The sequence below is a fragment of the Acanthochromis polyacanthus genome, chromosome 16 (assembly GCF_021347895.1).
Source record: "Acanthochromis polyacanthus isolate Apoly-LR-REF ecotype Palm Island chromosome 16, KAUST_Apoly_ChrSc, whole genome shotgun sequence".
Taxonomy (NCBI): Eukaryota; Metazoa; Chordata; class Actinopteri; family Pomacentridae; genus Acanthochromis; species Acanthochromis polyacanthus.
Window position 1 is genome coordinate 38691937 of NC_067128.1, and position 26816 is coordinate 38718752.

The 26816-nt window shown below is 43.3% G+C and overlaps 1 protein-coding gene and 2 long non-coding RNA genes across 9 annotated transcripts in view; 2 read left to right on the forward strand and 1 right to left on the reverse strand.

The window, feature by feature from the left end:
• LOC127530367 (uncharacterized) overlaps window positions 1-21648 on the reverse strand; it is a 128819-nt gene extending 107171 nt beyond the window's left edge. The window contains exon 1 of the long non-coding RNA XR_007936980.1: window positions 20827-21648. This is a non-coding gene — a long non-coding RNA (uncharacterized LOC127530367). The remainder of the gene's footprint in view (window positions 1-20826) is intronic.
• Window positions 1-26816, forward strand: part of LOC127530337 (lymphokine-activated killer T-cell-originated protein kinase homolog) — a 349629-nt gene that overhangs the window by 81285 nt on the left and 241528 nt on the right. Inside the window, exons 5-6 of one of the 7 annotated variants that reach the window (XM_051936986.1) lie at window positions 2379-2508; window positions 3000-3105. The exons of 4 other annotated variants lie outside the window; for them this stretch is intronic. In XM_051936986.1, the coding sequence (XP_051792946.1) occupies window positions 2379-2508; window positions 3000-3013 (144 nt within the window). In that variant the 3' untranslated portion in view covers window positions 3014-3105. Of the gene's footprint in view, window positions 1-2378; window positions 2509-2649; window positions 2775-2999; window positions 3106-26816 lie in introns of those variants that run through there. 2 more of the 7 variants (XM_051936985.1, XM_051936982.1) reach the window with 2 other exon arrangements.
• On the forward strand, window positions 12195-14612 carry LOC127530344 (uncharacterized). Its single transcript, XR_007936916.1, has 4 exons — window positions 12195-13274; window positions 13416-13524; window positions 13651-13709; window positions 14094-14612. It is a non-coding gene; the product is annotated as an uncharacterized LOC127530344 (long non-coding RNA).

Genomic DNA, 26816 nt, shown 5'->3' on the forward strand with positions numbered 1-26816 from the left:
CATTTTACTGGATCCCACAGTTCACTATCAACTTGTTTTTATTTTTTCATATGTTTCATCGGTTTTAAAATGTACAGAACAAAAAGTGGGCAAATTTGCAATTTAGATAAATTTGACAGCAAACGGCAAACTTCAAAGCAAGGGCTATTTTGTACGTTTTTGACATTCCTCACCAAGACGCATCTCATGTTGGCTGTTGTTATAAAATGTGACTTATTTCACATTGATTCCATTACATTCTGCCAAGGTCAATCAGCTTGTGATGCTGCGTTACATTTCTGGTGGTAATTCTGTGTTTCTTGCTTCAACATTAAGGTTTCCGTGCCTTTGCCACGGCTAAAGACGGCTCCAAATGTCTGGCCATGGAGTACGGAGGAGAGCAATCCCTCAATGATGTGATAGAGAAGAGGAAGGACAGTCTGAAGGCTTTCCCTGCCGCCAACATAGAGAAAGTGGCGCTGCATGTGGCCCGCAGCCTGCAGGTGATTCATCTACACACGTGGACAAAATTGTTGGTACCCCTCAGTTAAAGAAGGAAAAACCCACAATTCTCACTGAAATCACTTGAAACTCACAAAAGTAACAATAAATAAAAATTTATTGAAAATTAAATAATCAAAATCAGCCATCACTTTTGAATTGTTGATTAACATAATTATTTAAAAAAACAAACTAATGAAATAGGGCTGGACAAAAATGATGGTACCCATAACTTAATATTTTGTTGCACAACCTTTTGAGGCAATCACTGCAATTAAACGATTTCTGTATTTGTCAATGAGCGTTCTGCAGCTGTCAACAGGTATTTTGGCCCACTCCTCATGAGCAAACAGCTCCAGTTGTCTCAGGTTTGATGGGTGTCTTCTCCAAATGGCATGTTTCAGCTCCTTCCACATATGTTCAATGGGATTCAGATCTGGGCTCATAGAAGGCCACTTTAGAATAGTCCAACGCTTTTCTCTCAGCCATTCTTGGGTGTTTTTGGCTGTGTGTTTTGGATCGTTGTCCTGTTGGAAGACCCATGACCTGCGACTGAGACCAAGCTTTCTGACACTAGGCAGCACATTTCTCTCCAGAATGCCTTGATAGTCTTCAGATTTCATCCTACCTTGCACACTTTCAAGACACCCTGTGCCAGATGCAGCAAAGCAGCCCCAAAACATTACTGAGCCTCCTCCATGTTTCACCGTAGGGACAGTGTTCTTTTCTTCGTATGCTTGGTTTTTGAGTCTATGAACATAGAGTTGATGTGCCTTACCAAAAAGCTCCAGTTTGGTCTCATCTGTCCAAAGGACATTCTCCCAGAAGCTTTGTGGCTTGTCAACATGCATTTTTGCAAATTCTAGTCTCGCTTTTTTATGAGTTTTTTTCAGCAGTGGTGTCCTCCTTGGTCGTCTCCCATGAAGTCCACTTTGGCTCAAACAACGACGAATGGTGCGATCTGACACTGATGTACCTTGGCCTTGGAGTTCACCTTTAATTTCTTTGGAGGTTGCTCTGGGCTCTTTGGATACAATTCCAACGATCCGTCTCTTCAATTTGTCATCAATTTTCCTCTTGCGGCCACGTCCAGGGAGGTTGGCTACTGTCCCGTGGGTCTTGAACTTCTGAATAATATGAGCCACTGTTGTCACAGGAACTTCAAGCTGTTTAGAGATGGTCTTATAGCCTTTACCTTTAAGATGTTTGTCTATAATTTTTTTTCGGATGTCCTGGGACAATTCTCTCCTTCGCTTTCTGTTGTCCATGTTCAGTGTGGTACACACCTTTTCACCAAACAGCAGGGTGACTACTTGTCTCCCTTTAAATAGGCAGACTGACTGATTATGAGTTTGGAAACACCTGTGATGTCAATTAAATGACACACCTGAGTTAATCATGTCACTCTGGTCAAATAGTTTTCAATCTTTTATAGAGGTACCATCATTTTTGTCCAGGCCTGTTTCATTAGTTTGTTTTTTTAAATAATTATGTTAATCAACAATTCAAAAGTAATGGCTGTTTTTGATTATTTAATTTTCAATAAATTTTTATTTATTGTTACTTTTGTGAGTTTCAAGTGATTTCAGTGAGAATTGTGGGTTTTTCCTTCTTTAACTGAGGGGTACCAACAATTTTGTCCACGTGTGTACCTGCTGCCAACGCATAGATTACATTGAATTAACGTCACACGTGTCGCTCTATGTATTGAAATTGTTGCTCAGCTTAAATTCAACTTTTAGTTTTAACTTCTTGACTTACAGATCAACGTATTTTGGTTTTTTTCCCCAAAACATTTTCATCTTCTGTCAGCATCTGCCATCTTCAAATTTGATTTAACAACATCAACACAAACGACTGTTGACGGGTGGGAATGCTGTGTTTGTTTGTCTTTACAGTATCTGCACAATGAGAAGAAGCTGCTGCACGGCGACATGAAGTCATGCAATGTGGTCATCAAAGGCAACTTTGAGACGGTGAAAATCTGTGACATCGGTGTTTCTCTGCAGCTGGATGAGAACATGAGAGGTGAGCTTGGTTTTTCAGTAATGAAAACAAGCGCTTAGCTTTGAGGTGGATATGCTTTTATTTTAAAAGTGCATTTATTGCATTTTCACAAATAGAATAAAATTTTCACAAATCAGAGACTATGTTTTTATGAATCTACAGGCTCTGTAGAATAATTCAGTCCAGATTTGAAGAGTCTACGTGTAGCGGTTCTCGACCTGGACCTGGTCTAATGTGGTCTATATGCTGAAAAAACAGTAAAATGTGCATTTATTGCATTTTCACAAATAGAATAAAGTTTTCACAAATCAGAGACTGTGTTTTTATGAATCTACAGGCTCTGTAGAATAATTCAGTCTAAATTTGAAGAGTCTAAGTGTAGCGGTTCTCAAGCTGGACCTGGTCTAATGTGGTCTATATGCTGAAAAAACAGTAAAATGTGCATTTATTGCATTTTCACAAATAGAATAAAGTTTTCACAAATCAGAGACTATGTTTTTATGAATCTACAGGCTCTGTAGAATAATTCAGTCCAGATTTGAAGAGTCTACGTGTAGCGGTTCTCGACCTGGACCTGGTCTAATGTGGTCTATATGCTGAAAAAACAGTAAAATGTGCATTTACTGCATTTTCACAAATAGAATAAAGTTCCACAACAGACCTGGTAAACCCAAACGTGTAGTGCGGGTGAACTGGGAACGTCTGGCGGAGGACCCTGTCCGTAGGGTTTTCAACTCCCACCTCCGGAAGAGTTTCTCCTGCATCCCGGGGGAGGTTGGGGACATGGATTCTGAGTGGTCCATGTTCAAAGCCTCCATTGCAGAAGCAGCTGTTAGGAGCTGTGGTCTGAAGGTCACTGGTGCCTGTCGCGGCGGCAATCCAAGGACCCGCTGGTGGACACCAGCGGTGAGGGAGGCCGTCAGGCTGAAAAAGGAGACTTATCGAGCCTGGTTGGCTCGGGGGTCTCCTGAAGCAGCTGACAGGTACCGGCTGGCCAAAAGGGCGGCAGCTGCGGCAGTGGTGGAAGCTAAAACTCGGGTGTGGGAGGAGTTCGGGGAGGCCATGGAGAAGGACTTTCGATCGACCTCGGGGAAGTTCTGGCAAACCATTCGACGCCTCAGGAAGGGGAAGCAGGGCTTCGCCCAGGCTGTGTATGGTCGGGGTGGAGAACTGTTGACCCGTACTGGGGATATCGTCGGGCGGTGGAAAGAGCACTTCGAGGAACTCCTTAACCCGGTAAACACGTCCTCTATGGAGGAGGCAGAGCCTGAAGACTCGGGGGTATCTGCGTCCATATCCGTGGCAGAGGTCGCCGAGGTAGTTAAAAAGCTCCTCGGTGGCAAGGCGCCAGGTGTGGACGAGATTCGCCCTGAGATGCTGAAGGCTCTGGACATTGTTGGACTGTCTTGGTTGACACGTCTATGCAATGTCGCGTGGGCATCGGGTACAGTACCTGGGGAGTGGCAGACCGGGGTGGTGGTCCCTATTTTTAAAAAGGGGGATCGGAGAGTGTGTGCCAACTACCGCGGTATCACACTTCTCAGCCTCCCCGGGAAAGTTTACTCTAGGGTGCTGGAAGGGAGGATCCGACCGATAGTCGAACCTCGGATTCAGGAGGAGCAATGCGGATTCCGTCCCGGTCGTGGAACAGCAGACCAGCTCTTTACCCTTGCGGAGCTGCTGAGGGGGTCATGGGAGTATGACCTGCCAGTCTACATGTGCTTTGTAGATCTGGAGAAGGCCTACGACCGTGTCCCCCGAGGGGCTTTGTGGGGGGCACTGCGGGAGTATGGGGTCCGAGGCTCGTTGTTACGGGCCGTTCGGTCCCTGTACAACCAAAGTGAGAGCTGTGTCCGCATACTCGGCATTAAGTCAGACACGTTTCCGGTGGGTGTTGGACTCCGCCAGGGCTGCCCCTTGTCTCCAATCCTGTTTGTGGTTTTCATGGACAGGATTTCAAGGCGCAGTCGTGGTGGGGAGGGTTTTCGGTTTGGGAGCCTCAGGATCGCTTCGCTGCTTTTTGCAGATGATGTGGTTTTGTTGGCATCCTCAGACCGTGACCTCCGGCACGCACTGGAGCGGTTTGCAGCCGAGTGTGAAGCGGCAGGGATGCGGATCAGCACCTCCAAGTCCGAGGCCATGGTTCTCTGCCGGAAACCGGTGGAGTGTTTCCTCCGGGTTGGGGGGGAGTTGCTTCCCCAAGCGAAGGAGTTTAAGTATCTCGGGATCTTGTTCACGAGTGATGGGAAAATGGAGCGGGAGATGGACAGGCGGATTGGTGCGGCGTCAGCAGTAATGCGGGCGTTGTACCGAACCGTCGTGGTGAAGAGGGAGCTGAGCCGTAAGGCGAAACTCTCGATTTACCAGTCCATCTACGTTCCAACCCTCACCTATGGTCATGAGCTTTGGGTAGTGACCGAAAGAACAAGATCGCGGATACAAGCGGCCGAAATGAGCTTCCTCCGTAGGGTGGCTGGGCTCAGCCTTAGAGATAGGGTGAGGAGCTCAGACATCCGGAGGGAGCTCAGAGTAGAGCCGCTGCTCCTTCGCATCGAAAGGAGCCAGTTGAGGTGGTTTGGCCACCTGATTCGGATGCCTCCAGGGAGACTTCCTCTGGAGGTTTTCCGAGCACGTCCGTCTGGGAGGAGACCCCGGGGCAGACCCAGAACTCGCTGGAGAGATTATATATCTCGTCTGGCCTGGGAACGCCTCGGGATCCCCCAGGAAGAGCTGGAAAGTGTCGCTGGGGGAGGGACGTTTGGAACGACCTGCTTCGCCTGCTGCCCCCGCGACCCGGCCCCGGATAAGCGGAGGAAAATGGATGGATGGATGGATGGAATAAAGTTTTCACAAATCAGAGACTATGTTTTTATGAATCTACAGGCTCTGTAGAATAATTCAGTCTAAATTTGAAGAGTCTAAGTGTAGCGGTTCTCAAGCTGGACCTGGTCTAATGTGGTCTATATGCTGAAAAAACAGTAAAATGTGCCTTTATTGCATTTTCACAAATAGAATAAAGTTTTCACAAATCAGAGACTATGTTTTTATGAATTCAGAGGCTCTGTAGAATAATTCAGTCCAGATTTGAAGAGTCTAAGTGTAGCGGTTCTCGAGCTGGACCTGGTCTAATGTGGTCTGGATGAGAAAAAAACTGTAAAATGTGCATTTATTGCATTTTCACAAATAGAATAAAGTTTTCACAAATCAGAGACTATGTTTTTATGAATCTACAGGCTCTGTAGAATAATTCAGTCTAAATTTGAAGAGTCTAAGTGTAGCGGTTCTCAAGCTGGACCTGGTCTAATGTGGTCTATATGCTGAAAAAACAGTAAAATGTGCATTTATTGCATTTTCACAAATAGAATAAAGTTTTCACAAATCAGAGACTATGTTTTTATGAATCTACAGGCTCTGTAGAATAATTCAGTCCAGATTTGAAGAGTCTAAGTGTAGCGGTTCTCGACCTGGACCTGGTCGAATGTGGTCTATATGCTGAAAAAACAGTAAAATGTGCATTTATTGCATTTTCACAAATAGAATAAAGTTTTCACAAATCAGAGACTATGTTTTATGAATCTACAGGCTCTGTAGAATAATTCAGTCTAAATTTGAAGAGTCTTAGTGTAGCGGTTCTCAAGCTGGACCTGGTCTAATGTGGTCTATATGCTGAAAAAACAGTAAAATGTGCATTTATTGCATTTTCACAAATAGAATAAAGTTTTCACAAATCAGAGACTATGTTTTTATGAATTTTCAGGCTCTGTAGAATAGTTGAGTACAGATGTGAGGAGTGTAGGTACAGTGGTTTTCAATCTGGACCTGGTCTAATAAGGACTGGTTATAAAGCAAAAACGGTGAAATATCCCCTTAAACGTTTTCACAAATAAAATACAAATTTTACAAATACAATAGCTCTTGTCAGGCATAGTTAATGTCTTACCCAAATGTCTAAAATGTTTACACATCAAGAAGTGTCGAGAAAAACAGATAATCAGTGGATAAACTGTCGCACCGCACGTTCATTTCATTTCCCCTTAACTTTTCCCTTAAGTGCCGAATCGGAAGCTAACTTAAGCGTCGTGGGTTGGGGCAGTTCTGCAGTCACGCTGCTGCCATATTATGGAAGGTATGTTGATTTGAATAAAACTTAATTTGATTCATGTATATACGATGTGGCTGTGCAATCAGAGGTTGTTATTGTCATTTCTGAAACAGCTCCTGCAGTTTACTGTGTTATTAGCCCTGTCACAAGCTAATGCTAATTCCCTGGAGCAACAAAAAACTGATTCTGACCAAACCGCAGTCATAACAACGTCTCAAAATAGCAGAGAGTATCTTTTTACCTCACTGATGGCATGGCTAGGTCTTTAGTGGAAACTGAACTTTGGTAGAATCGCTGCAGCTGCGCTGACAGTGACCGATGCAAGCTGTTTGTTTACATAGCCATGAGCTGGACCGCAGCATTCAGATCTAACCTTTCCGTGCTCTAAACAATTCTGAGAGAGAGAAAGCTTCATCTTTCCCCAGTTGTTGTGGCACCCGCGGACAGCGTAATTGATGCCAAACATGTTAAAATCGCTTAAAAGAACAGTTAAAAGTAGCTACAGTAGCGAGAGGACTCGATGTTGTTATAGTGCAAAGACGGTCAATCGGAAGTCGCTCTCAAAAATGGCGCTGCCCTGCCTCACTTCCTGAATAAGGTGAATACACAACCTGGTCTCACGGGGATTCGTGAAACTGTCACGTAAGTTTTAGTTTCGGTTTCGTGCGCACCAACACGAATACAGGCACTCTCGGCCCCACGGCTCGTCAGCGCCAATAGGCAGTAGCGGTCGATGCGGCGTCTACTCTTTATTATGTCTATGGAGGAGAGTCTCCTCAAGGACTGATCACAGCAGCAGAACCCTGAACCACAAGTTAGGGATGAGACAGATGAAGATGAGTCGGTTGTTAGTTTTGATAATTTGCTCGCCCTCAGTCACAGGATGTACATACATACATGCTGATGTTGTAAAGAGTAGTGTTGGAGATTTGCCCTTTAACTGATGTTCTGTGAAATCTAAGTTGCGATGGAACTGTTTCCTTGCAGAGGAAAAAAAGACGATAGCGTTATTAGAAACTGCAACACTTCTTATTTTATTTTTATTTTTTTCTTTAAAATGAAATATTTATATTTTTCTTTTAATTAATTTTAAGATTTGAATATCTGAACACTTATTTGAACAGAACAGATTCTGATCTTGCTGACAAGTATGTGTTGTAAAGAATAATGTTGGAGATGTGCACTTATTTTGAAATAAATCCACATTGTGAAGCAACCCTTACTTGCACTGAATTGGAAGTATTTTAGAAAAATACACTGACTTACAGGGCTTTACAGAAAAGTGTGCTATTGTAGACTTGACATGTAGTTACATGATTTTAATATTAATAGGTCGTGATCTAAAGTGGACCTGAAACTCCAGGGCTGAGCATGAATCCCACTCTGGCCCTGATATTCATTCTCTGTTCCACAATGATTCTGGGTTTATAGGGTTTATTTATTTGTATTTAATCTTCTGTGGATGAATCCCGAGATCCATCAGAGCTGCCAGGAGAATTTCATTAAGGTAAGCGGCCATTAAGCACAAAATTACGGAGCACTGCTTGAACTGTGTTATTAGAAGGACTATAAGATGATTTTAGTGCAATAAGGATCTTGTTCTCACTAAGATGCTTCAATCAGAGGCGGATCTTGTCAGAAAAGGTTCAGGTAGCTTTGAGGCTCCACACATCTCTGACAGGCGATGGAAACTCGTGCGCATACGTGGAAAAGCGAAACAGAAATGGACAACATGGACGATTGTTTTAGCTGCAGATCAGAACTGGTCAAGCACAGTGCATCTTTTAAATCATGGCAACAGAAGGTGACGCGCACCTACAAAAGGCCTGTTGACTTTCGAACTTTCCATTTTGCATTTGGACTGTCAACATGAAGGTAAGAAAATTATTTTCATGCTTTTCTCATCAGCTGATCTTCTCTGAACACTGTGTTTTGCTGTATAACCGTACAGGAGAATGTGTAGATAAAACTGTTATTTTGTTACCTCCGCCAGGAGGTTATGTAATCATCGGAGTTTGTCTGTTTGTCTGATAATTAACAGCATAACTCAAAAAGTCATGGAGGGATTTTCACCAGATTTTTACAGAATGCCCGGAAGGCCAAAAGTAACAATCGATTAGTTTTTGGAGGTGATCCGGATCACCGTCTGTACAATTTTGAGAGATGGCATCTCTCAAAATTGTACAGTCCTTCAAAAAAAATCCTGGATCCAGACGGTGATCCGGATCACCTCCAAAATCTAATAGATTGTTACTTTGGGCTTCCGGGCATTCTGTAAAAAATGGTGAAAATCCGTCCATGACTTTTCGAGTTATGTTAACAGACAAACAGACAAACAGATGGCCTGGCGAAGGTCTGCGCTCTCCGAGTGCGTTTCTAGTTTAACATGGAAAGTTCGGTGGAAAATGGCTGCTGGTCCATTTCTCATAAAATGTTCCAAATATGATCAGTTGTGTGTGAAGCATTGAAGGTCCTCGGAGCCTCTTTTTAAGGTTTCCGATCAAACGTTCAGTTTATCATGATGTGGATATTGATTTAAATGTGCCGAGACCAGTAAAATGAATAATTTACATGTTCACTATGAAAAACGTCAAAAATCTGCATTTTATAAATTGATATTTGTTATTTCACAATGTGGCTGCACATTGGAGTAGTGGTTGGCACTTTCGCCTTGCAGCAAGAAGATACCCGGTTCTGTATAATTTGGTTTCAGAAATTAAAAAGCAATATGGCGACTGGCCCATATTTCATAAAACACTAAGAAATGTGTATCTTTGGTAACCATGACGATGGAAGTATTTGAAGAAGCGTCGCGAGGGGAAACGTCCCGACGTCAGAACGTGCACGTGTAATATCCACATCAAAAATATGTATTTTTATAAACACTAATCATTGTTATTATTATTTCACAACAATTGGCACTAAATGTATGTTATTTTCACTGTATTTAAATCGGCAAAATATAGTTAATTTACAAATATTTGCTGTTAGCTACAAGAAAAAAATGTGTACAATGGGGATGGAAATCAAATAGTAAATGCTAATGGTAGTTTGCATGTTCTCCCTGTGCATGCGTGGGTTTTCTCCGGGCACTCCGGCTTCCTCCCACAGTCCAAAAATATGCTGAGGTTACTTAAAAATTCTCTATACACCGCTTTATCCTCACTCGGGTCGCGGGGGGTGCTGGAGCCGATCTCAGCTGACTCGAGGGAAGGCAGGGGACACCCTGGACAGGTCGCCAGTCTGTCGCAGGGCTACATATACAGACAAACAGTATGAAATGAGTAGTACTGGGCCTGCACAAGGAACAGTCCTGGCTCCATTCATTCTGTGTACATCTGACTTCAAATACAGCACTGAGTCCTGCCACATTCAGAAATACTCTGATGACACTGGCAATTTAGAGTAATCAATTAACCTCAGCATATTTTTGGACTGTGGGAGGAAGCCAGAGTTGATTATTATTTCGGTTATTTTAATATAATTTTATTTAAATACATCACAGATATTTCCTGTGGTTTCCATTATTTTTCAACCCATATTCACAGTGGTTTACTGTATTATTATTGTTAAAAATAGTGGAATAGTGTATTGTCCAAGTGAAAAAGAACAGCAAATATCTGTATTTATTTTGTCAAACATTATTATTATTATTATTATTATTATTATGTAGTAGTAGTAGTTAAATTTAAATACTTTACAGATATTTTAATCTATATTCACAGTTGTTTACTGTATTATTATTGTTAAAAGATCATTTTTGTAAAACAGATTTAGTGTTTTGCATTTTGATGCATGGTATTTATGGAATTTGGAGTTAAAATAAGTGAAATGATGGAGAAGTAAAACGAGGAGCATTCATGAGAGCTGGTTTGTGACGTTGCAGAGCTGTGTGAGTTTTTAGTCTCTGCTGACTAAAGATAAACAAAGTGAGGATTTTAGTTGAGAAGTTTTCTTTCTGGATTAGTCTCTGAGCAGAAATGTGAAGCATCTTCCTGAAACCCTGAAGCTGGAGTCGATCAGAGACTCGGGGTGCAGCAACATGTTCTCCTCTGAGTTCCTCTGAGGTTCTCCTGAGCGTCCCTCTTTGAGCAGCTTCACCTCTTTGCTCCAGTTTCCTGAGTCTGTGTTGAAATGTTGTTTTTGTTTCTGTTTCCAGCGGACGTCGGACCCCAGCGACTCTCCAAGGTACAGCACACCCTCACCTCCACCATGCGCTCCCTCCTCCTCCCCCCCTCCCTCCAAGCGTCCTCGCTTGTCTCCCTCCCCCTCTCTTCTCTCCTCTTCCTCCCCTCTTCCTCCTCCCCCCCTCCCTCCAAGCGTCCTCGCTCTTCTTCCCCCCTCTCTCCTCTCTCCTCTTCCTCTCCCTCTTCCTCCTCCCCCCCTCCCTCCAAGCGTCCTCGCTTGTCTCCCCCCCCTCTCCTCTCTCCTCTTCCTCTCCCTCTTCCTCCTCCCCCCTCCCTCCAAGCGTCCTCGCTTGTCTCCCCCCCTCTCCTCTCTCCTCTTCCTCCCCTCTTCCTCCTCCCCTCCTCCCTCCAAGCCTCCTCGCTTGTCTCCCTCCCCTCTCCTCTCTCCTCTTCCTCCCCCTCTTCCTCCTCCCCCCCTCCCTCCAAGCGTCCTCGCTTGTCTCCCCCCCTCTCCTCTCTCCTCTTCCTCCCCCTCTTCCTCCTCCCCCCTCCCTCCAAGCGTCCTCGCTTGTCTCCCCCCCCCTCTCCTCTCTCCTCTTCCTCCCCCTCTTCCTCCTCCCCCCTCCCTCCAAGCGTCCTCGCTTGTCTCCCTCCCCATCTCCTCTCTGCTCTTCCTCCCCCTCTTCCTCCTCCCCCCCTCCCTCCAAGCGTCCTCGCTTGTCTCCCCCCCCCTCTCCTCTCTCCTCTTCCTCCCCCTCTTCCTCCTCCCCCCTCCCTCCAAGCGTCCTCGCTTGTCTCCCCCCCTTCTCCTCTCTCCTCTTCCTCCTCCCCCCTCCCTCCAAGCGTCCTCGCTTGTCTCCCCCCCCTCTCCTCTCTCCTCTTCCTCTCCCTCTTCCTCCTCCCCCCTCCCTCCAAGCGTCCTCGCTTGTCTCCCCCCCTTCTCCTCTCTCCTCTTCCTCCCCCTCTTCCTCCTCCCCCCCTCCCTCCAAGCGTCCTCGCTTGTCTCCCCCCCCTGTCCTCTCTCCTCTTCCTCTCCCTCTTCCTCCTCCCCCCCTCCCTCCAAGCGTCCTCGCTTGTCTCCCTCCCCTCTCCTCTCTCCTCTTCCTCCCCCTCTTCCTCCTCCCCCCTCCCTCCAAGCGTCCTCGCTTGTCTCCCCCCCTCTCCTCTCTCCTCTTCCTCCCCCTCTTCCTCCTCCCCCCCTCCCTCCAAGCGTCCTCGCTTGTCTCCCCCCACCTCTCCCCCCACAAAAAAACTCGTCTTTTTCTCAAAAAAACAAAACAAAACCTCTTCTTTTTCTCAAAAAAATAAAAAAAACTTTTCTCAAAAACTCTTCTTTTTCTCACAAAAAGAAAAAAAAATTCTCAAAAAACTTCTTTTTCTTAAAAAAACAAAAAAAACTCTTGTTTTTCTAAAAAAAAAAGTCTTCTTTTTCTAAAAAAACAAAACAAAAAAAACTCTTCTTTTTCTCCCTTCCCCCTCTCTCCTATCTACTCCCCCTCCTCCCCCTCTCACCCTTCTTTTTCTCCCCTCCCTTGGAGTTGCAGGATATCGGAGGACTCTTCTTCCCCTCCAAGTTTTTCTGTTGAGGGACCTCCTGACAAACATACAGAATGCTGACAAACATGCAGGAGGTCCTCTCTTAGCATTTTTTTCTAACCAGTGTGCGAGTTTCTCTCCTCAGATGCCTCCTGCCTTACCTAAGAGGGCTGCTGGACTTCCTGCCAGCCAACCTCCAGGTAAGAAGGTTCACAAACCTTTCATTTCATTAAATTTACCCCGTTTTGTTTTAAACATTTTAGCTACGTGTGATTTTCTGGATGTGATCTGGTCAGTTTTATTTGAATGAATCTCTTGTGATTATGTCTGATCAGATCTATTCCAACTTTATTTGGATGAATTTTCTTCGACTGTATTTTGTGTGATTCTGTCTGAGCTCGGTTCTTGTCGGTGGGACTCTTGTCAGGGTGCCCGTCAGAGGTGTGGGCGGATCTGGGGGGCATTGTGGGAAACCTCCTGTGGTGCCCCCCCTCACAGTGAAGCTCCGCTCTGTCAGAAGGTGAACAGGATGCAGACGGCATGTCACAGAGAAGCAACATGTGCGTCTGTATCCCACCCTGGACCCACAGTGGAGTCCACAGTGACAAGATCACAGTTCAGGAGAGTCACACTGGGATTAAAAGGGGTGGTTAAATGTGTTATTTAAGATAGTAAGTGTAGTGTGAGGGTGAAAGTCTCGCTGCCAGAGGGAAGTTTCCAGGAGAGGTACGTAAGGATCCCTGTGAATGCTGCTGCATGAAACGGTGAGTTTTGGATTTTGACTTTGCATTCATATATCTAATATTTTTGAAATCTCAACAATAACACACGTCGACAAGATTCTGCCGCGTTTTTCTTTTTGATTTCTTTCAGACTGATGATCTCGGGACCCAAGACCAAGACAAGGACGACCCCAAAGACGATTTGAAGACGAGTGACCGAGCCCCAACAGAGATGAAGCCAGAGACGACGACCGCCCTGTGAGGAGAAGAAACTTTATTGAGATTTTACCGGATGCACTGGTAATTTAAATGTGAAAAGAAAGAATGAGCCAACAGACACTGCAGGGATTTAGTATGTAGCACATCACAGTCTGACAAAATGTAGTGATGTCAGAATCAATTGAAAAATACATCTGTATCTCTCTCTCTTTTTTTTTAAAGAATTGGTGCTTCAACGACATCAAGCAGATTCAGACAGGATGGACCAGAGATGACGGGAGGCAGATCCAGGACCAGTGCATGACTCGTGAGACCATGCAATTAACACAAGGTAAGTTTATCAAATAGACTGGCTAATTAGAAACTTAATGTTAATATGAGTATGTGAAGTCATTTAGCTCAGATGTAATTATTTATCTGAGTCCATTAAAGTTTTCTCTCTTTTTGCTGTCTTTAGAGCCATCTCTCCAAGACCCCCGATCTTATGAAAGATCAGATCAATAACCAAATGAAAAGGTGACTTTGAACACTAAAATGCACCATCTCTGCAGTTCACCTTTGTAATGTCTCTAAGTTCTGTTAGTTGTTCATCTCCCACCTGCCTCTCCCTCAGAATTTCTATCTGAATTTTCAGAGTTCTTCACTAATTTAGTCTTAGTACAGACAGAGTCATTATAACAGGTGACTTAAATATCCATGCAGATGCTGTGAATGACAGCTTTAACTGCATTTAGCTCATTGTTACACTCAGTTTTTTCTCAAAATGTTCATTTTCCAACCCAGGCTGCTGGAGGATTTCACATGATGTATTCCTCTCTCCTCTCTCCTCTCCTCTTTATGTCTTCAAACAGTTAGACGCCACCTTTGTATGTCACTGACTTTGTGTTTTGTCCTCTGCAGGTTTCTCTGGATCTGGAGCTGCATGTTTCTGATCTGCTGTTGTCGGCCTCAGCGACCTCCAAAGTCTTCATGTTCTCTCCTTCCTCTCTACCCTCAACCCAACCAGAAGGTTTTTAAACTTCCCAACAACAGGAAGTTTTTTTCCTTCACACTGGGACCACATGGTTGATCTGATCAACTGCAAAAAGAGAGATCCTCAAATAAAAAACAAAAGAACACAACAGAACTCTGTTTGTTTTAAAGTGTAACATAATGCACCCTTCCTTTTATACTTATTTTTGGAGAGCATGTGTTATGGTTCTCAAACTAAATTAGTTTAAAAAATGTGCTTTCAAACCACTGGTTTCTCACAAACACCTGGACTCCATCTTAAAACTGCACAGTATTTGAACATACTGCTGGTTGAGTGTTTACTTGGAGTAAATACACTAACATTAACAGATTGTATCTGAAATTCAGTCATAATGTGCACCAACTAGTGTCTGTTGCGGTTGACAATAAAGTAGCTATTCTGTTCTATTCTGATTAATTCCTGCTCATGCTGCATCCTTGTCCTAGATTACAGGATGCATTCAGTCCCTGGATGTGTTCCAGGCAGAAAAGTTAGATTTGGTTACAATAGGAGGAGCAGTTTAAGTGTTTCGGTCTTGTAGATTGTTCCAGAATGAAAAGTGCAGATTTGAAATCCTCAGTGTGTGTGTGGTCAGTAATTAGAGATGCTCCAACCTGAGCTGTGCAACATAACCAACTATTATGCATTGTTGCCTGTTTTGGTTCTCCCTTGTGTCGTATGCTGTTCACTGCAATTCAACAGTTTCATTTATCAGACGCTTTTATCCAAAGCAGCGCATCTGAAGTAGATACAACACACAGTCGATGAACCTGAACACATCATCAGTGATGCTTCCTGGACTGTTTCGGCTCTTTCAACATCACACTCCATCACCCAGGACACCCAGGCAGAGTAGATCAGGTTGTGTCTAGGGGTCGCAGCGCCCCCAACAGGTACCTAGTACATAACACATCAACTTAAAGGGGAACTTCGTTTTTTTCAACCTGGGGTCTGTTTTCATATATCATTTCATACATGTGAGTGATGGAGAAATGAATTTTTGACACAGCTCCAGTATTTAGCCAGGAAGGCAACTTAGCAGCTCAGCTAGCGAAAAGTATGGGGCAACTTGCCCCCCCCGCATCAAAGTCCGCCCTAACGTGCTTTTTTCCCCACACTGACCGGCTCGGATAGTCTCAATGAGTGTCCCACAACATACTAGAGATGAGAAGTGAACGAAAACCTCAACATTACCTGGCGATCGCTCTTTGTTGTGGTCTGTATCCAAATCTCAGGACGCTAGAAAGCAAATCTCATTAAAGTTTCCCTTTAATGTCTGCCAAAGTCCAGATACTAATGTGCCTCAAATCTCACACGTGTTAGATTCATGTTTGAAACAATAATGCTCAGTTTGCACTGAATGTAATTCTGGGATTTTGCAGAAACATTCTTACACCTCATTCAGTCCTGTTTTCTGCCCACAGCTGCTGGTTATCAGACTATTTCCTCTGACTTTAATAAACACCTGCAGCATCACACGTAGCAGCAAAAACCATCAGTTCTCTATGTGCATTTACACACGTGTCTAGGCAATGGTGACTTCTTTAGTGAAAGTGAGATGGAAGCTTCATGAAGCAGTGAACCACTTTGACAGAAGAGTGACATCTGCTGGCTCTGTGTCAGAACAGCATCTAAGTGGAAAAAACTTCTCCACAGTCAGAGGTGTTTGAAAGATCGAAAACAGAATGAACAAGAGTGGCGCGAAGAAAGCAAGAATTAAAAAGAGGAACGCTCTGGAAACACATGCAGCCAAATGTGCTGTCACTGTGGACTTTTTCACTAAAACGAGCTCGTGGTTTGAAACGACAAATGAGGACAATGAAACGGTACAACAAGATGTTGAGCTTTGCTTTCAAACCACCGTTCAAATTAATTATGAAGTCAGTGAATTGTGTTGCCTTGTGGCATATCTCATAATATTATATCATTTAAATAAAAATATGATGCCAGGCCACATAACTGGGAAACTTTGTCTTGTAGCCCCTGTAGCAAGACTGCAAAGGCCCTGGAATTCCTGAGCTGATCAAAACTCAGATAAGCTCTCCCTCTCTCCAGCACTGACCAACACCCATCTCTATAGGAGGATTGAGACATTTGTATTTCTGTAGGTTTTCATTCACAGAAGGATGGAGCTCCTGTGAACACTTAAACCCCTGGAATAACTTCTTCTTTTTAAAAGACAATGACTTTCAATTATATGCTATGGATGTTTGTTTAATGAACTTTCATGCTAAAATCCCTTTTCAGCTTCAGGAGACCCTCAGCCGGAGACGTCTCTGCCTTCCACAGATCAGATAACAAGTCGTAAAACTTTATGGCAGAAGGCTGGAGTCACCCTCTCACTCTCTTTGACTGAAACAAAGAGACTGAAACTGAACTTAAACAAAAACACTTGCCAAATTAATATTTCTATATGCATTTGGTTTTTCCAGATTTGCCACAGTTACTCACAGTGTTTCATCTATGTCATATTTGAAGATCATATTTGCATGTCTGATAGAAGTCTAGATATTAATTTGTGATGTTTAATCATTTCTTCCCCAGGATACTATGATTTTGGAATGAATTCCAGTATTAACCTCTGAATTTCCTTTCCATTTAGGTTGAATGATGACCATTGTATTTACCTGTTACCAAATCTCTGACTTGTTGTTATATTCTCACTGTGATACATATTTTTAATGTCATAAACATAAACATATAGTTATGAATGAAATGATTCACATCATATGAACATATGTATTAATCTACACATTTCACTTTCACACAACTGAATATGGTGGGATAGACAGATCGTCTTTTGCGCGTTTAATATCATATTTTAATCCATTCTGGATTCCTCTTTCTTCTCTACTCTGTGAGAACAAAGAGATTCCAAATTCCACCAGACTCGCGCCTAAAAGTTCTCTCTCTCCGCCCAGGTCCTCCCCTTAGCTGGACCCACAGATAAAGTCAGCCGTAGCCCACATCATCGCTCTCTTACCAACTCTTCTCTCTTGCCTCTTACCGCCTCTTACCCCTCTCTTGCCCGCTTCACTTCCCTTTCTTCACTACCTGAGGAATCCATAACCAGAGATTCCCATTATTTTCTTACTTAAAGCGCGTTTTTCCTATCTTCGAAATTCCCTCACCATCTAAGTTTGTTAACTATTTATCTCTTGATATTTTTGTAACTTAAGGAGACATTTTGCTCAATTTTAAACCAACGTTATTCGTTTTAATCTGAAGAACCGATTCAGAACCAGCATTTATTTTTCTTAATTTTGACCGTTTTTCATCAACACCCATTTTTCTTGGCTAAAGCCTGAGAACCATCATTTTTAAGCACTCAACTGAGAACTCCGGAGACCTGCTGGATCAGGTCTTTGCATAGAACCGATCAACCCGCGGCAGGACATCTAGGCGTGGCCAGAACGACGACACACCGCTCCAAACCGGCAAGTCCAGACGGTTGTGCTGCATAATCTGAAGGCCCCGCAAGTCCCAGCCCCATGACGGTTCACTTCAATAACTCCAGCTGAGTTTGCTCTGATTCCATTCTATGGGTGATGTACTAACCGCTTGGTCAATTAATTCATTTAATCAATTTATTCTTTTACAAATCATTAGAATTCTTAATCCAAATTACCGATTACCTCGTCAGGTTAGCTCTGGCTAATCCTCACCATATTTCCTTCTCTCTCACACCTACTTCCACATCTCTCACACATGCACACACCACACACACACTCCCACATTCCACACACGCACACACACACACGCACACACACACACACACACACACACACACACACACACACACACACACACACACACACACACACACACACACACACACACACACACACACACACACACACACACACCATATCTACCTTGTACATAGTTCACTTGTCATTATTTTCATAGAATAGTTAATAAATACCTCATTATAGACCAAATTACAGTCTTGTGTTTCTTTGTGTAGAATGTGGTCAATTTAAACGAGGATTCAAGACTTTTTGATATGAGATTGATCAAAATTTTTATGAATATTAATTTTTTATTAATATTAATTTTTTCCCTAGAGATCTAGGGTGGTGCCCCAATTATTAATAACGAGAGCAATAAATCATGACGTAGTACCGCTACACCCCTCAGAGTCTAAAGAAATCCAGCACCAAGCAGCAGCCATGAGTCCAGAATGGTTCATTGAATCAAGATGAATGATATGAATATCCCTCCATTCTCTATACACTGCTTTATCCTCACTAGGGTCGCGGGGGGTGCTGGAGCCTATCCCAGCTGACTCGGGCGAAGGCAGGGGACACCCTGGACAGGTCGCCAGTCTGTCACAGGGCTACATACACAGGCGAACAATCACACCTACGGGCAATTTAGAGAAATCAATTAACCTCAGCATATTTTTGGACTGTGGGAGGAAGCTGGAGTACCTGGAGAAAACCCACGCATGCACAGGGAGAACATGCAAACTCCATGCAGAAAGATCCCAGGAAGGCCAAGATGCAAACTGAGGATCTTCCAGCCACAAGGCAAAAGTGTTAACCACCAAGCCACTGTGCAGCCCCAAAGACGTAATCTGATATTCATAATTATGTTTTCACTTGTGTATGATCACCTGTAACTACAAACAGTTTTTTGTTCGCTTAGACTGAGCCTTTCATATCCACAAAGGGAGTAGGCCTCTTCAACAGAGTGTCGTGTCACCATGTTTCTACAGCTGCCCAGAAGGGACAAACCAAATATTGGCTCAAGAGAGAGCCTTTTGCATTCCTAACGTTGAAGTGACAGACACCTTAGGTCATCCTACACACTTGGAAAGAGAGGAGTTGAGTGAGAGCTATTCAGTTCACCCATTTTGAATGTTATCAGGGTGTCCCACACATATGGGCCAGCAGGAAGCTCCTCTATCTTCTAGTAGACTCAGTAGGCATGTTATCATCCATCATGATCATTGATAAACACAAAGTAACCCTATCTGGTCATGTGAATTAGAACACAAAATGGGGCTTAGGGTGCATTTTCAGCCCAACAAAAATCTAAATGGTAATTTCGGTTCCTAAACTTGCACTGACTGAAAAAAAAATGTAAATAAACCTTCAGTTCAACAAGTTAAACTATAATTATGGTCTAAGACAACACTCAGACTTCAGTTTCCTGGATGAAAGTTCACAGATTTATACCTTCTTCATCTCATCCAGCCTCTAAATGTGGTATTTTGTTCCTCTTTGTAAGTGCTAAATTAGAAAAGATAACAACATCCTGATTCTACTAGAAGGTGGATCATGTCTCTACCTGCCTACATGTATGGGAATGATCATGCCTATTCTATGGTATGATAACATCCAAATTGTGTGTTTAATTAGTGACAATTTACAACCTTCCCACTCGACACCACAAAGTCCTACACTCTGGTCGTGTACCACAAACATTTTTACAAAATATCACAGGTCCCAGCACAATTTCGAGGCGTTTGCAAATGCTAGAAGTAGGACAGAGGAACCACCAGCATGGCAGCAAACACTGGAAAAATAAGAGAAAATGTTCAGAGAGATGGGCAGTAAGCATAACAGAGGCTCTTAACTGTTGTATGGCTTTTAAGAATAATACAGGATTTTCTGATGGAGGGTGCACGATGTTGAGAAAAGGCACATTAACTTGACTTTGAGCTTCACTACGTACAGGTCCTTCTCAAAAAATTAGCATATTGTGATAAAGTTCAGTATTTTCTGTAATGTACTGATAAACATTACACTTTCATATATGTTAGATTCATTACACACAACTGAAGTAGTTCAAGCCTTTTATTGTTTTAATATTGATGATATTGGCCAAAAAGTAAAGAAAAACCAAAAATCCCTATCTCAAAAAATTAGCATATTCCATCCGACCAATAAAAGAAAAGTGTTTTTAATACAAAAAAAGTCAACCTTCAAATAATTATGTTCACTTATGCACTCAGTACTTGGTCGGGAATCCTTTTGCAGAAATGACTGCTTCAATGCGGCGTGGCATGGAGGCAATCAGCCTGTGGCACTGCTGAGGTGTTATGGAGGCCCAGGATGCTTCGATAGCGGCCTTAAGCTCATCCACAGTGGTGGGTCTGGTGACTCAACTTCCTCTTCACAATATCCCACAGATTCTCTATGGGGTTCAGGTCAGGAGAGTTGGCAGGCCAATTGAGCACAGCAATACCATGGTCAGTAAACCATTTCCCAGTGGTTTTGGCACTGTGAGCAGGTGCCAGGTCGTGCTGAAAAATGAAATCTTCATCTCCATAAAGCTTTTCAGCAGATGCAAGCATGAAGTGCTCCAAAATCTCCTGATAGCCAGCTGCATTGACCCTGTCCTTGATAAAACACAGTGGACCACCACCAGCTGGACATGGCACCCCAGACCATCACTGATTGTGGGTACTTGACACTGGACTTCAGGCATTTTGGCATTTTCTTCTGCCCAGTCTTCCTCCAGACTCTGGCACCTTGATTTCCAAATGACATGCAAAATTTGCTTTCATCCAAAAAAAAGTGCTTTGGACCACTGAGCAACAGTCCAGTGCTGCTTCTCTGTAGCCAAGGTCAGGCGCTTCTGCCGCTGTCTCTGGTTCAAAAGTGGCTTGACCTGGGGAATGCGGCACCTGTAGCCCATTTCCTGCACATGCCTGTGCACGGTGGCTCTGGATGTTTCTACTCCAGGCTCAGTCCACTGCTTCCACAGGTCCCCCAAGGTCTGGAATCGGCCCTTCTCCACAATCTTCCTCAGGGTTCGGTCACCTCTTGTAGTAGTGCAGCGTTTTCTGCCACACTTTTTCCTTCCCACAGAGGTGCCTTGATACAGCACTCTGGGAGCAGCCTATTCGCTCAGAAATTTCTTTCTGTGTCTTACCCTCTTGCTTGAGGGTGTCAATGATGGCCTTCTGGACAGCAGTCAGGTCGGCAGTCTTACCCATGATTGCGGTTTTGAGTAACGAACCAGGCTGGGAGTTTTTAAAGGCCTCTGGAATCTTTTGCAGGTGTTTAGAGTTAAGTCGTTGATTCAGATGATTAGGTTAATAGCTCGTTTAGAGTACCTTTTCATAATATGCTAATTTTTTGAGATAGGGATTTTTGGTTTTTCTTTACTTTTTGGCCAATATCATCAATATTAAAACAATAAAAGGCTTGAACTACTTCAGTTGTGTGTAAGGAATCTAACATATATGAAAGTCTAATGTTTATCAGTACATTACAGAAAATACTGAACTTTATCACAATATGCTAATTTTTTGAGAAGGACCTGTACATTCAGGCCAGCAGTGTGTTTCCAATATCTCTCACCTCCCTACAGAGGAGTGATGTGAATTTTACTGCTCAGCAAGTCGTATTGCACGAAGTTTTCACCATGTGTTCAGTGCTAACTGTGGTTTGTATCATAGAACGCATATAAACAGGGCCGGCTCTCCCTATACGCGAATTAAGCGGCTGCTTAGGGCCCCGCCGCCACTAGGGGGCCCCCGAATTGACTGTGTCTGATGGTCTGACCCCACAGACTGCCATCTAACATTACTTGCTTCGAACTAACCTGGCAACCACGGTGGTTGCCAGAGGTGCCCTCTGTCCCCCCCGACAGCGTCTCCTCTTTATTATGTCTATGGAGGAGAGTCTCCTCAAGGACTGATCAACAGCAGCAGAACCCTGAACCACAAGTTAGGGATGAGACAGATGATGAGTCGGTTGATAGTTTTGATAATTTGCTCGCCCTCCAGTCCAGGATGTACATACATACATGCTGATGTTGTAAGAGTAGTGTTGGAGATTTGCCCTTTAACTGATGTTCTGTGAAATTTAAGTTGCGATGGAACAGTTTCCTTGCAGAGGAAAAATGACGATAGCGTTATTAGAAACTGCAACACTTATTTTATTTTTATTTCTTTAAAATGAAATGTTTATATTTTTCTTTAATTAATTTTTAAGGTTTGAATATCTGTGAACACTTATTTGAACAGAATAGAGATTCTGATATTGTTGACAAGTATGTGTTGTAAAAAAATAATGTTGGAGATGTGCACTTATGTTGAAATAAATCCACATTGTGAAGCAACCCTTACTTGCACTGAATTGGAAGTATTTTAGAAAAATACACTGAATTACAGGGCTTTACAGAAAAGTGTGCTATGTAGACTTAACATGTAGTTACATGATTTTAATATTAATGTCAGGCCGAGTGGGGTGTATGAATTCAGATTAAACTTTTAAAATAGAATTTAAATTGGGTAATTTGGATTAAGAAGCAATTAAAGCTGACCACGCCACCTTGTAAGGGACGAGGACCCGATTAAAAGAGGTTCTAACCCAGAGGTGAGCAGAGGATAAAACAAAATTTACTCCGTTCCAGTAAATTTGTCTACAAATAAGTGTTAACAATAAAAATTAGCAGACTAAAAGTTCTTAAAGTCACTAAGGAATTGGTGACCACTGGACTCGTCACGCGGGGCCTCTTCTTTGGTGGGGGGGGGGGGGGGTCAGGGGAGCTTCTCCAGTCCTCCGGGGCCACGGCGCTGCTCCTCGCGATTACACAGGCTCTGGAGCCTGGGACAAAGAGAGGATCTGCCAGTGGGGGAAAGCAGTAAAGGACCCACGCGTATCCCTCCCGTGTGTGGTGACTCACCGGGTCTGAGCGGCTATATCTAAGCCGCCCAGTATGGCGCAAACACTCGTTGAGCACCGCCGTGCGTTCCAAAACTGGCCCCACTTCGTGGCTCCCGTGCGTCTCTCTCTCTCTCTGTTCGTCCTGCTTGGTGCCGGTGCTGTGCGCCCTTGTTCAGCCTAGTAGTCTGCCATGTTGCTCGTTACACACCGCCATTCAGCGTCGCTTCTGCCTGTTGCCTGTCTTGCTGCCGTTCACCGCTGCCTCTCCGCCGCTCGCCCTGCGGCTCCCCCTCTCTGCTGTTGATTATCTCTTTTGTTTGCTGTCATTGCCCCAGATTCTGTCCTGCGTAATCAAACTGATTGGCACCAGGTGCGCTCAACCAATGTTCACAGTCTCTGTTCCCGGCACACACAGGCAGGCAGTGGGCGTGACCTGAACCCATCCAGAAAAAAAAAAAGAAATATACAAAGAAAAGCAACACAAGGCATGCAATTTGGCAAACCAACACAGAAATCAAAACAAATAATTTCACAACAAAATATAAGGAACACACACCAATAATCATGCAATAAAGAAAATCAAAGTAAATAAATATTCCCACATTAATAGGTCGTGATCTAAAGTGGCCTGAAACTCCAGGGCTGAACATGAATCCACTCTGGCCCTGATATTCAGTCTCTGTTCCACAATGATTCTGGTTTATAGGGTTTATTTATTTGTATTTAATCTTCTGTGGATGAATCCGAGATCCATCAGAGCTGCCAGGAGAATTTCATTAAGGTAACGGCCATTAAGCACAAAATTACGCAGCACTGCTTGAACTGTGTTATTAGAAGGATATAAGATGATTTTCGTGGCATAATTTGCTTTTCAGGATCTTGTTTCTCACTAGATGCTTCAATCAGAGGCGGATCTTGTCAGAAAAGGTTCAGGTAGCTTTGAGGCTCCACACATCTCTGACAGGCGATGGAAACTCGTGCGCATACGTGGAAAAGCGAAACAGAAATGGACAACATGGACGATTGTTTTAGCTGCAGATCAGAACTGGTCAAGCACAGTGCATCTTTTAAATCATGGCAACAGAAGGTGACGCGCACCTACAAAGGCCTGTTGACGTTTCGAACTTTCCATTTTGCATTTGGACTGTCAACATGAAGGTAAGAAAATTATTTCATGTTTTCTCATCAGCTGATCTTCTCTGAACACTGTGTTTTGGCTGTATAACCGTACAGGAGAATGTGTAGATAAAACTGTTATTTTGTTACCTCCGCAGGAGGTTATGTAATCATCGGAGTTGTCTGTTTGGTCTGATAATTAACAGCATAACTCAAAAAAAGTCATGGAGGGATTTTCACCAGATTTTTACAGAATGCCCGGAAGGGCCAAAAGTAACAATCGATTAGTTTTTGGAGGTGATCCGGATCACCGTCTGTACAATTTTGAGAGATGGCATCTCTCAAAATTGTACAGTCCTTCAAAAAAATCCTGGATCAGACGGTGATCCGGATCACCTCCAAAAATCTAATAGTTGTTACTTTTGGGCTTCCGGCCATTCTGTAAAAAATGGTGAAAATCCGTCCATGACTTTTCGAAGTTATGTTAACAGACAGACAGACAGACAGACAAACAGATGGCCTGGCGAAGGTCTGCGCTCTCCGAGTGCGTTTCTAAGTTTAACATGGAAAGTTCGGTGGAAAATGGCTGCTGGTCCATTTCTCATAAAATGTTCCAAATATGATCAGTTGTGTGTGAAGGCATTGAAGGGTCCTCGGAGCCTCTTTTTAAGGTTCCGATCAAACATTCAGTTTATCATGATGTGGATATTGATTTAAATGTGCCGAGACCAGTAAAATGAATAATTTACATGTTCACTATGAAAAACGTCAAAAATCTGCATTTTATAAATTGATATTTGTTATTTCACAATGTGGCTGCACATTGGAGTAGTGGTTGGCACTTTCGCCTTGCAGCAAGAAGATACCCGGTTCTGTATAATTTGGTTTCAGAAATTAAAAAGCAAGATGGCGACTGGCCCATATTTCATAAAACACTAAGAAATGTGTATCTTTGGTAACCATGACGATGGAAGTATTTGAAGAAGCGTCGCGAGGGGAAACGTCCCGACGTCAGAACGTGCACGTGTAATATCCACATCAAAAATATGTATTTTTATAAACACTAATCATTGTTATTATTATTTCACAACAATTGGCACTAAATGTATGTTATTTTCACTGTATTTAAATCGGCAAAATATAGTTAATTTACAAATATTTGCTGTTAGCTACAAGAAAAAAATGTGTACATTGGGGATGGAAATCAAATAGTAAATGCTAATGGTAGTTTGCATGTTCTCCCTGTGCATGCGTGGGTTTTCTCCGGGCACTCCGGCTTCCTCCCACAGTCCAAAAATATGCTGAGGTTAATTGGTTACTTAAAAATTCTCTATACACCGCTTTATCCTCACTCGGGTCGCGGGGGGTGCTGGAGCCGATCTCAGCTGACTCGGGGAAGGCAGGGGACACCCTGGACAGGTCGCCAGTCTGTCGCAGGGCTACATATACAGACAAACAGTATGAAATGAGTAGTACTGGGCTGCACAAGGAACATGGCTCCATTCATTCTGTGTACATCTGACTTCAAATACAGCACTGAGTCCTGCCACATTCAGAAATACTCTGATGACACTGGCAATTTAGAGTAATCAATTAACCTCAGCATATTTTTGGACTGTGGGAGGAAGCCAGAGTTGATTATTATTACGGTTATTTTAATATAATTTTTATTTAAATACATCACAGATGTTTCCTGTGGTTTCCATTATTTTTTAACCCATATTCACAGTGGTTTACTGTATTATATTGTTAAAATAATGGAATAGTGTATTGTCCAAGTGAAAAAGAACAGCAAATATCTGTATTTATTTTGTAAAACATTATTATATTATTATTATTATTATGTAGTAGTAGTAGTATTTCAGAAAATATAATCTGTAATACAATAATTATTATTTTGGTTCTACTTTAATAGTATTATAATTTAAATACTTTACAGATATTTTAATCTATATTCACAGTTGTTTACTGTATTATTATTGTTAAAAGATCATTTTTGTAAAACAGATTTAGTGTTTTGCATTTTGATGCATGGTATTTATGGAATTTGGAGTTAAAATAAGTGAAATGATGGAGAAGTAAAACGAGGAGCATTCATGAGAGCTGGTTTGTGACGTTGCAGAGCTGTGTGAGTTTTTAGTCTCTGCTGACTAAAGATAAACAAAGTGAGGATTTTAGTTGAGAAGTTTTCTTTCTGGATTAGTCTCTGAGCAGAAATGTGAAGCATCTTCCTGAAACCCTGAAGCTGGAGTCGATCAGAGACTCGGGGTGCAGCAACATGTTCTCCTCTGAGTTCCTCTGAGGTTCTCCTGAGCGTCCCTCTTTGAGCAGCTTCACCTCTTTGCTCCAGTTTCCTGAGTCTGTGTTGAAATGTTGTTTTTGTTTCTGTTTCCAGCGGACGTCGGACCCCAGCGACTCTCCAAGGTACAGCACACCCTCACCTCCACCATGCGCTCCCTCCTCCTCCCCCCCTCCCTCCAAGCGTCCTCGCTTGTCTCCCTCCCTCTCTCTCCTCTTCCTCCCCCTCTTCCTCCTCCCCCCTCCCTCCAAGCGTCCTCGCTCTTCTTCCCCTCTCTCCTCTCTCCTCTATTCTTTTTCCCTGCATCTTTCCTCTTCCCACCCTGTCCTCCTCCCCCTCTTGCTCTGCTTTTTCTGCCCTCCCTCACTCCATCTCTCCTCCTCCTTCTCCTCCCCATCTCTCCTTCCTTTCCTCTTCACCTGTCCCTCCCTGAGGACTCCTCGTCCTCCTTCTCCTCCTCCGATTCTTTTTTTCTCCCATTCTTCTCCCACTCGTTCGTCCCTCCTCCCCCTCTCGCTCTTCTTCTCCCATTCCTCGGCCTCTCTCTCCTGACCCCTCCTCCTCCTGAT